This window comes from Rutidosis leptorrhynchoides, chromosome 2 (genome assembly GCF_046630445.1).
Source record: "Rutidosis leptorrhynchoides isolate AG116_Rl617_1_P2 chromosome 2, CSIRO_AGI_Rlap_v1, whole genome shotgun sequence".
NCBI classification, from domain to species: Eukaryota; Viridiplantae; Streptophyta; class Magnoliopsida; order Asterales; family Asteraceae; genus Rutidosis; species Rutidosis leptorrhynchoides.
The window spans coordinates 519,437,475-519,448,110 of NC_092334.1; the positions used below are offsets into that span (position 1 = coordinate 519,437,475).

General features: G+C 33.6%; 1 protein-coding gene across 1 annotated transcript; it reads left to right on the plus strand.

Moving 5' to 3' along the window:
* The first annotated feature begins 526 nt into the window (after positions 1–526).
* LOC139892872 (uncharacterized) lies at positions 527–6,110 on the plus strand. The gene is made up of 7 exons (XM_071875997.1): positions 527–1,011; positions 1,400–1,638; positions 2,250–2,841; positions 3,548–3,911; positions 4,344–4,441; positions 4,790–4,984; positions 5,235–6,110. The coding sequence occupies exons 1-7, from the start codon at positions 826–828 to the stop codon at positions 5,871–5,873; spliced, it is 2,313 nt and encodes a 770-aa protein (XP_071732098.1). The 5' UTR covers positions 527–825; the 3' UTR covers positions 5,874–6,110.
* The last annotated feature ends 4,526 nt before the right edge of the window (positions 6,111–10,636 follow it).

The window sequence follows — 10,636 nt, forward strand, 5'->3', positions numbered from 1 at the left end:
GAAAATAAACCAATCAGATGATGGTCGTTCGAGATTTGATCTAGTGGTTCGAAGAAGACGTGTGTTCATAATCTTCAAAAATTTTAGCATCTGTAACCAAACCGCCATCTTCTTCAAGATCTGACCATAATAACTAACAAAAATCTTTGATGAACACCTAATGAAGATCATCGTTGCTGAACACCTGATGAAGATCATCGTCAGCGACCCAATTTAATTCCGGTATCATCAGAATCCGAGAAGATGAAGCCATGGGTGTATTTGATGGAATGAAAGACACGAAATTACCCTTCATGTAGTCACGTGCAGCACACATGTCATTACTTAACAGAATAATTTAACGTTCGTTTAATGCATAAACCATTCACGCGACGATTTAAAAATACAATGACCACTCATGTGAAAAAAATGCTAGCGTGATATTTGAAATAAAGACCACCGATGTAATTCATTCAATTTCAATACATATCATCAAATTATAAATCTTTGATTTCCCTAATCAAAAAGCAACCGCGTACGACGGACTCCCAAATTCCTCTGTCCACGCTGTCCACTCAATCCAAAACAAAAAAAATAAAAAATAATAATACAAAACCCCACTTGAAATCTTGAATCTTTTAGTCCATTAGAACTTGAAATTTTGATTAAAGATTCGATTTTTAGGTCAATTTGATGTTTAATGCATGTTTTTATGCATTTTTGATAGTGGGGTATGTGGCAAAATATGATCTTTAGGTCAGTTTGGTGTTCCATGTATGTTTTTATGCATTCTTGAAAGTGGGAAATTGGTTTTTGAATGTGATCAGGAGTTAAAAAGTGGTTTTGATGGTGGCTGTTGCATTGTTAGTGGGTTTTGTTATTGGGGTATTGGTGGTTATTGGTATTGAAGTTTTAGGGGTTTTGTATATTATTCAAAAATTGAGTAAAAAAGTTAATGAAGAAGAGATTAAGATTTCAAAATCTGAGTTGTCCAAAAAAGATGAGCTCCATTTTACATTCCCTAATAAACAGGTTACTCTCTTACTTTGTTTTTGTTTGTTTTGTTAGTGTAATCTCATATTAATTATATATTTATTGTATTTAAATTAACTTTTATGAAGGATATAGTGAGTGTAATTCTCATCAAAATGTGTATCTATCTGGCTTAAGATAACCTAAGTAAGTTTATACATATTAAGGATTCTTGAATGTACAGTCTATATGTTGTGTACACATTTGTAGGACAATTTATATTCAACTTTCAAGAACTGAACTATTAGGTGCCAATGGACATTCACCTTGATTCTAAGGGTATTACGCCGTATGTCTTGTAGGGAAAAGTTTGAGTTAATTATAATTACTCTTATTAAAATGCTTACTTAATTCATGTAATATTTTTTTAAATTTCTTATGTTTTCAGGGATGGGTTTGGATTTTAGAAAAGGAAAAGATCCCTAAAACTTTACCATCCACCGATAAAAACTTACGACAACAAAAACGTAAAACAGAGATTGTGGAGGTTTCACCTGTCAGGAAGCATGCAAGCATCAAAGAGCGTTCTCTTTCGATTATGGAACCAGATGGGTCCGTCAACAAAATTTCTGTATTAGGCTGTATCGTAGAAGCTGTATCTGCTACAAATTTGCCCTCTAGAAAATGGTAAAGTTTTCTGTTCCATATACTATGTGGATTACGATTGTCATTTTAGTTTGTTGTGATGGACCGGTGGTAGATACACGATTTGTGTCCTGAATATACATTTCGATGGAATGAAATGCATGAACTAAATTAATATACAATTTTTCAAAGGCTGCATTCGTATCTAATGGGACTGTATTGAATATAAAGTTGCTCTTTAGTAGCCAAGGTTTCTATGGTTGCTAGTAGGGGACTAGTCTTCCGGGACCACATAGGGACTAAGTGGCCAAGTCGGAGACTATTGGGACTAGTCAGACATTGACCAACTTTGACTCTGACTGTATTTGACTGAACTTAATCCAACTTTCAACCAAAAAGATCTAACTTTCATCGACTAAATTGAACTTTTGACGACTTTAACTGAATAATTCGACCAAGTCAGAGACTGGTTAGACTACTTCAAAATCCCGAGACTTTTCAAAAAACTTTTCAATGAGGGTCATATTTGAACACATTTTCCTTTTTCCAGCATAACCCTCCATTTTTCTGCAACCAAAAGCGCCCTTACGGGTCCTGTTTTTCGTTTTTGGCGTTGTGACATAATTTTATCTTTTTTTTTTTTTTTCTCACAGGGGCAAAAAGTACCCAATCAAAGTGGAGAACAAATCACATGTCCTATATCATGGAAACAAAATATTCTACATGTATTTTGAGACATCTTGTGAGAAAGAATCATGGTGTAAAGCATTACGTCTTGCTTCATGTGAAGACAAAGCGAAGCTTAAGTGGTTTCACACATTACGTTCAGAGTTCCATAGTTATTTGGCATCTTTAAACGTCGAATATCCTTCATTTCTCAAACCGTCTATAGGTTTCAACCCTCAAATCGGCGATAGGTCGATTAAAATAGACGCTTCATCATCGAAAGTTCGTGACTTTTTGAAAAAGATCGCAAAGAAAACTTCTAAAACTGGCAAAGAAGATAAAAATATTTTTGAAAGTTCAGTTGGTGGATCGGTGAAGCCCTCACAAATACTAAAGAAATCTAATTATGGTGCTGAAGAGATTATTCAGTCGTTAACATCAAGATCAAATGATACAGATTCTAACGATAAGATAACAAGTGATGATGGAACGTTATGTTGCAATTTGTTAATATCGCGGTTATTTTTTGATGCCAAAAATAATTTGGATTTGAGGAAGTCTATACAAGCGCGAATTCAGGTCTGTAGCATCTTATTTTTTTTTTTTTTTTTTTTTTTTTTTTTTTTTTTTTTAATTCGAGTATTTCATGTATCTTTATAGCCTTTGCTTCTCGCGATGTGACATATGATGAGTTTTACCAGAAATGAAGTGGATGTTTGGATTTTCAGTTTGCAACTAGTTCTTGTTGTTACTTGAAGTCTAAAAAATAATCACTTTTTTATAGTTTACCAAAGGGCCTTTGGCCTAGCGGTATCAGACCAGGTCACGGGATCGAGTCCTTTTTAGGACATTATTCGTGTAGAATTATGTAGGGTGTGTGAGTCTGGCGTTCAATTTTTTTTTTATGGTTTGGATGAATAGATTCTGTTTCTGATAAAATAATCAGTTTTAGATACAGTTGTTCTTGTTTCAACTGATTTTTATGTTTCCTATAAAAATGTATTTTGGTCATTATCCGTATAAATATCGTAAATAATCATTCAGCGTGTTAAAAGTTAAGTTATTGAATAAAGTGAGGATATATCTGGTTGTATGCATTAAAAATACACTTCATGCACTTTTTGACCCGTCTGACTGTAGTGGATACATTAGTCGACCCATTTATTAACTAAGTGGGTCAAATTTACCAACACTATATATCTAATAACTTCTTTTTTTATTTTTATTTTAATTTTTGTTTAAAAACCGAAATTTATTATTTAAACTGATTATCATTTGTGTATAGAGAACACTCTCTACCATAAGGACACCAAGTTACATAGGCGAAATCATCTGCTCCGGTGTAAAATCTGGAAATATTCCACCGTATATTCACGGCATGCGTGTTCTTCCATCTGATTTGAAAGAAGTAGTTGCCATGGAAATCGATATCGAATATTACGGTGGTGCGGTGTTAGATATCGAGACGAGGCTTGAAGTGAAGGAGCTCGAAAATCCAGAAAACTTTGCTACCAATTCGGATTCCGCATCTGTCGATGAAGTCAAGACGGATCTTCTAGAAGGTTTTGAGTATTATGGAGAACAGTTGAAGCTCAATGCACCGAAAAATCAGACCTTGGATCAAAAGGATGATGAAACACGCAAATTAGGTAGGTTGAATAATTTTAAATAATCTGTTGATCGGAATTATAATCCCCTTCTGGTAGATATGACCAGAATTTTAGAAGAAAATTTTTACTTCTCTGATTAATCATTTAGAATTAGAAGGTTTTATGCACTAAAAATAGACTTTGGCAAGTTTTAACCAGTTTGACCCATTTGACGTGCTTTATACTAACTCGTATATCTTTGGGTTGAAATCACCATCTCTAAGAATGATTTTCCACTGCAAGGCTAAAAAATGTTGGCTATGTTGTTGGGATTCGAAATTTTAAAACGTGAAGACTCTTGGGCAATTATCTTTGGCGAAAAATTGTTTTCTTTTATTGTATTCTGACAAGTTGGTTTTATTATGAAAAATGTATCTTCAATATTGGTTTGTATAAATCGTTACAATTCTAATCTATACTATATTCTTGCAGAGGAGACCAAAAGTTTTAAGGGCAGCGAACAAGTATCTTCTTCTACTGTACGCAAGTGGAAATCTGTACTTAATTCTGTCGCCAGACAAGTCTCTCAGGTTTGTACAACAATAATTTCGGTCTTCGATGCTTATTGATTGTGTTGAGGAGACCAAAATCAGATTTGGTTTATGTTTGACCCGGAAAAGTCAAAGAAGTGTTTTTTTTTCTGCTAGAAGAGCAACAGGTCAAACGGGTTGAAAGTCACCAAATGTATATTTTGAATGCATAAAACCTCTTTTAGATCACTGTGTTAGTGATATCGTTTTTGTTATCTTGCTAATCACGTTGATTATTTCTATAACTAAAGAACGAAAAGTGTTTCCAAATTGAGTTGCCTTGGATATATTAGTAGAAAAATAGATTCTTTTTTGTTTGTAATATATTTTTTTTTCTCATTGGTGAAGGTACCCCTTACACTCGCAATTCGGGTGACGACTCTTCGAGGAACATTGCGAGTACACATAAAACCTCCTCCGTCAGATCAAATATGGTTCGGTTTTACGTCCATGCCTGATATCGATTTTAGCTTGGAGTCTTCTGTTGGTGATCACAAGATAACCAGCGGACATATCGCTTTGTTCATAATCAGTAAATTCAAGGTCAGATCAATTTTCTTATGCACATTTTGACTTTTCATGTCAAAATATTGACTTCTAAAATTCAAACAAGTTTGGAACTTGTTTGACTTATTGACACCCTGTTTTCAATGATTGTACTACTGTCTATCTGGTTTGAATTTAGTTTTTACCTTTTCTGAAACATTTAATGCTCTTTTGTATAATTTCGAAGATGTAAGTTCGTTTATTTGACCTTAAAAGTCAAACTAATATGCGTGTTTTACTTCCATAGGCGGCCATTCGTGAATCCATGGTGCTCCCTAACTCCGAAAGTGTAACTATTCCCTTTATGTCAGCCGAAAAGAACGATTGGGTCCCACAAAATGTTGCCCCGTTCATATGGAATAATCAGGAACTCGTAACGGGGCCCGTCTCTGAGCCAAATATCGTGCAACCTTCGGAAGATATTCATACACGAGAACTTCAAGTAGTTCACACGAGTAGCAAACGTAGTACAAAAAGTACGCAAGATGTTTCACACGATAAGAAAACAATCAATTCAGTCGATGATAAGAAAATGGTGGTAAATGAAATATCTTCGGGCGAGAAAACACCATTGTTAGCAAGCGTGGAACAAGTGCCGCCCCGAGATGTGGTGGTGGTGGCCCGTCAGTCGGCGGAAGAAAACCGGGAAGTTACGTTTCCAAATTGGCAACAACCGGCGGCACCACAAACAATGGTGGTGTCATCGGAAGAAATTAACGAAACGGTGGAAGGGGATGAGGCTAGGTTAAGGAGAATGGGAACGAGGGCGAAAATGTTAGGGTTACGAAAAAAGATGGGGGAGAAACTTGAAGAAAAGAGACGTAATATCGAAGAAAAAGGACGACATATAGTTGACAAGATGCGAGGACCACCGGGTGGGATTTGATGTGTATAGTTTTTGATCTTTAGGTCGTAATGTGTCCGTAATGTTTAAAAGTTTCGAATGGTGATTATATGATTAAAAACATGTACTATAATTCTTTTTCCAGGAGAAATTTGGTCGTGTCGTTTATACTAGTTTCATGCTCAACGATAGGTTCCGTTTCTGAAAACGATTTGTCTGCGTTGATACTGCTGATGAACAGTGGCCCTTTAGTCTTTTACACAATACTTAATAAGAATAGACAACATTATTTTACGATGTTCGGTGTTATATGTTTATAAGCATAATTTGCGACATCTTGTAGTACAGGGCAAGACAGAGTTTTATTTTAGAAAGAAACGAAAGAAATTAAAAAGAAATAAAGATAAATGGTGTTTCTAAGTTTTTTAAGAAAAGAAATGAAAGGAAGTTAATGAATGATTTTATTCAATTTTCTTTTTGTTTTTCTTTTCAAAAATCTCATTTTCTTACCTTTCATCCTTCTTATTTTTTTCCCCTTCTTTTCCGGTCACAAAACTCGAAAACAAAGAAGTCTACAAAATGTGTTTACATAGAGCGTGAATCAACACAACAAATGTATTGAGGGAGGACGTTAATTAGAGTTACGGTTAATCTGATTGTATATATAATTTTTTGGATTGTTTTTTTTTTGGAGATGTATGTTGGATCGTTTACCTACGAGACTTAAGGTGTGTTTGATAAAACTAAATGATTTAGTGTTGAATGATTCAGAACCTGAATGGTCCAGAGCTTCTAAATAGGGTTTGCTCTGAATGAAAATAAGTTATTTGATAATTATTTAGAATTAACGATATGAACTGACTAAAACTACCTTATTAAAGTGTGACATGAATAAAAATTTCAATATATTTGTTAGTTAGGTGATCAGGATATGATTTGAGGAGAATATTATAGATAATTTAGGCTCTTAATGGTTAAGAGAGTGTTTCATCTCTGAATGATTTAGAGCTGAATTCTGAATCATTCAGCACTATATGTCATTCAGAGGTCAGAAACAAACGCACTGAATGCTGAATGGTTCAGCATTCAGCATTCAGTGCTGAACCATTCCATTAAGAGGCAAACAAACGCACCCTTAATTTGTCGCGTTGGTGTGGAAATTTCTGACATAAGATGCGTCTCGTGCTCTCATCGTGTTGAGTCCCTATCTCACATTATGTTTTCATGCGATACGTCATACGTATATGGCTATATGGAGCAAGATTAGAGTGGGGGTTGGTATGCCGTATATTAATTTTCTTCAGTTAACGAGTTAGTTGCTTGAATTGATAATTGGAACACAGCTACTATAGATAAAGAGAAGATTCTTGCCATCCTAATTGCTACGTTGTGGATGCTATGAAGATTTGGTAACAATATCTTGTTTGGTTCACCCGCAATGAGAAAATTAACCTCAAATTGTAAGACTGACTTTGTAATTAATTGTATCATTTTTCTCCCGTCCTCTAGCTCTTTGCTAGAGAGTTGTACCGGTACCGAAAAAAGTATCGGTACCGAATTTACCCAATTTCGAATACCGGTACCGTACCGTTTTTCCAATACCGGTACCGGTTCGGTACCGTTAATTTTCGGTATTATACCGTTTGTCCCGAGTTTACATTTTTTTTTCGATTTTTACATGTATTTAGTACGGTTTAAATACGTTTTTTTCGATTTTTTCGGTACCATACCGAAAAATACCGATACCGAATTAGACTAATACCGAATGGTACTGTACCGAAAAATACCGATACCGAATTAGCTTAAAATCAAGGACCGGAACCGATACCGAATCCCGATCGGTACCGATTTTCGGTACCGGTACGGTACCGGTTCGGTTTCGGAAAATAAAAATTTATGTTGTTCCAAAAAAATAAAAAAAATAAAAAATTCATATTTATAACTTAGAGTATTTGGTAATTGTGTCAATTGTAAATAACGAAATTTAATATTTAAAAAAAGTATTATTATACTTTGCTAATAACAAGTTAACTGATAACATTTGTGATTTACCTAAAATGCTTACAGTATTATTTTTGGTAAAATTACACGTAATCAGGGTTGAGATTTTCTATTTTAACTTGGACTATTACCTCTCTTATATACTAAAGGAGGTGCCAGACTATGTCGTTTGAGCCTCTTATATATTAAAGGAGGTGACAAACAGTGGCGTAGCCACATAGAAGGTTATGGTGTCAATTGACACCACTTAAAGTTTGAGTTTTAATCAATTTTAGCTTTAAAGTTTGAGTTTTAATATCTAAAAAAGGCAATTGGCCCCATTATTTTCAAAAGACAATTGACACCACTGACTGAAAAAGGCAATTGACACCACTGACTGAAAATCCTGCCTTCGCCACTGGTGACAAACTATGTTGTTTGGGTCTCCTTTAGTTTTCCAAACGACATCGGGAACACAGCTACATAAATACCCCCAACTATGGTCTAATCTACAATTTTTTCAGGGGTATAATGAAATGTCCCGTTCATATTGATTATAAACGTTCCATATTAATTGATTTCGTTGCGAGGTTTTGACCTCTATATGAGACGTTTTTCAAAGACTGCATTCGTTTTTAAAAACAAACCATAACCTTTATTTTATCGACAAGGTTAAAAGGACATCACCTAGATTATCCAGAAATGATAATCTAAAAATATCACACTTACACACTACCAATACATATTGGTTTACAATATTAATATGTTACAACAAAGTAAATCTCGAATGCAGATTTAAACAATATTATACAAGCATGCTGACACCAAATCTTGTCCTTATTTTAGCATGCAACAGCGGAAGCTCTTAATAATCACCTGAGAATAAACTTGTTTTAAACGTCAACAAAAATGTTGGTGAGTTATAGGTTTAACCTATATATTTATCAAATCGTAATAATAGACCACAAGATTTCATATTTCAATATACATCCCATTCATAAAGATAAAAATCATTCATATGGTTTGAACACCTGGTAACCGACATTAACAAGATGCATATAAGAATATCCCCTATCATTCCGGGACATCCATCGAACATGATAAAACAACATCGAAGTACTAAAGCATCCCCTACAACGGATGAGGTTTGTTGGGTCCAATAGATCTATCTTTAGGATTCGCGTCAATTAGTAGACTGGTTTACTAATTCTTAGGTTACCAAGTAAAAAGGGGCATATTCGGCTTCGATCGTTCAACCATAGAAAGTAGTTTCATGTACTTGTGTCTATTTTGTAAAACATTTATAAAGCTGCATTTATTCTCATCCCAAAAATATTAGATTTTAAAAGTGGGACTATAACTCACTTTCACAGATTTTTACTTCGTCGGGAAGTAAGACTTGGCCACTGGTCGATTCACGAACCTATAACAAATATGTACATATATATCAAATTATGTTCAAAATAAAATTACAACATTTTTAATACGTTTTAATGTTTTAAGTTTATTAAGTCAGCTGTCCTCGTTAGTAACCTACAACTAGTTGTCCACAGTTAGATGTACAGAAATAAATCGATATATATATATATATATATATATATATATATATATATATATATATATATATATATATATATATATATATATATATATATATATATATATATATCTTGAATCAATCCACGACCCAGTGTATGCACATCTCAGGCTAGATCACAACTCAAAGTATATATATTTTTGGAATCAACCTCAACCCTGTATAGCTAACTCCAACATTACTGCATATAGAGTGTCTATGGTTGTTCCAAATAATATATATACATGGGTCGATATGATATGTCAAAATATTTGTATACGTGTCTATGGTATCCCAAGATTACATAATATATTATAATACATGTATAATACAATATGAGTTAGCTAGGATATGATTAATATAGATTTGTTACCAATTTTCACGTAGCTACAACAAGAAAAATTATCCAATCTTGTTTTACCCATAACTTCTTCGTTTCAAATCCGTTTTGAGTGATTCAAGTTGCTATGGTTTCATATTGAACTTAAGTTTATGAATCTAAACATAAAAAGTATAAGTTTATAGTCATAAATATAGGTTACAAGTCGTTTTTGTAAAGGTAGTCATTTCAGTCGAAAGAACGACGTCTAGATGACCATTTTGGAAAACATACTTTCACTTTGAGTTTAACCATGATTTTTGGATATAGTTTCATGTTCATAAGAAAAATTAATTTCCCAGAAGAACAACTTTTAAATCAAAGTTTATCATATTTTTTAATTATCTAACCCAAAACAGCCCGCGGTGTTACTACGACGGCGTATATCCGGTTTTACGGTGTTTTTAGGTTTTAAATCATTAAGTTAGCATATCATATAGATATAGAACATGTGTCTAGTTGATTTTAAAAGTCAAGTTAGAAGGATTAACTTTGTTTGCGAACAAGTTTAGAATTAACTAAACTATGTTCTAGTGATTACATGTTCAAATCTTCGAATAAGATAGTTATACATATATGAATCGAATGATGTTATGAACATCATTACTACCTCAAGTTTAGTAGGTAAACCTACTGGAAATGATGAAAAAATAACTTGAGCTTCAAAGGATCTTTGATGGCTTGGAAGTTCTTAAAATAGAATCATGACACCAAAACAAGTTCAAGTAAGATTATTACTCGAATTAAGATAGTTATAGTTATAGAAATTAAATCAAAGCTTGAATATGAATATTACCTTGATTTAGAAAGATAACCTACTGTAAATAACAAAGGTTTCTTGATCTTAGATGATTGCTTGGAATGGATTAG

Coding starts and splice junctions, on each gene's coding strand:
- LOC139892872 (XM_071875997.1), top strand. CDS start 826: ATGGTGGCTGTTGCATTGTTAGTGGGTTTTGTTATTGGGGTATTGGTG. Junction 3,912..4,343: donor TGATGAAACACGCAAATTAG/GTAGGTTGAATA, acceptor ATATTCTTGCAG/AGGAGACCAAAAGTTTTAAG. Junction 4,442..4,789: donor TCGCCAGACAAGTCTCTCAG/GTTTGTACAACA, acceptor TCATTGGTGAAG/GTACCCCTTACACTCGCAAT.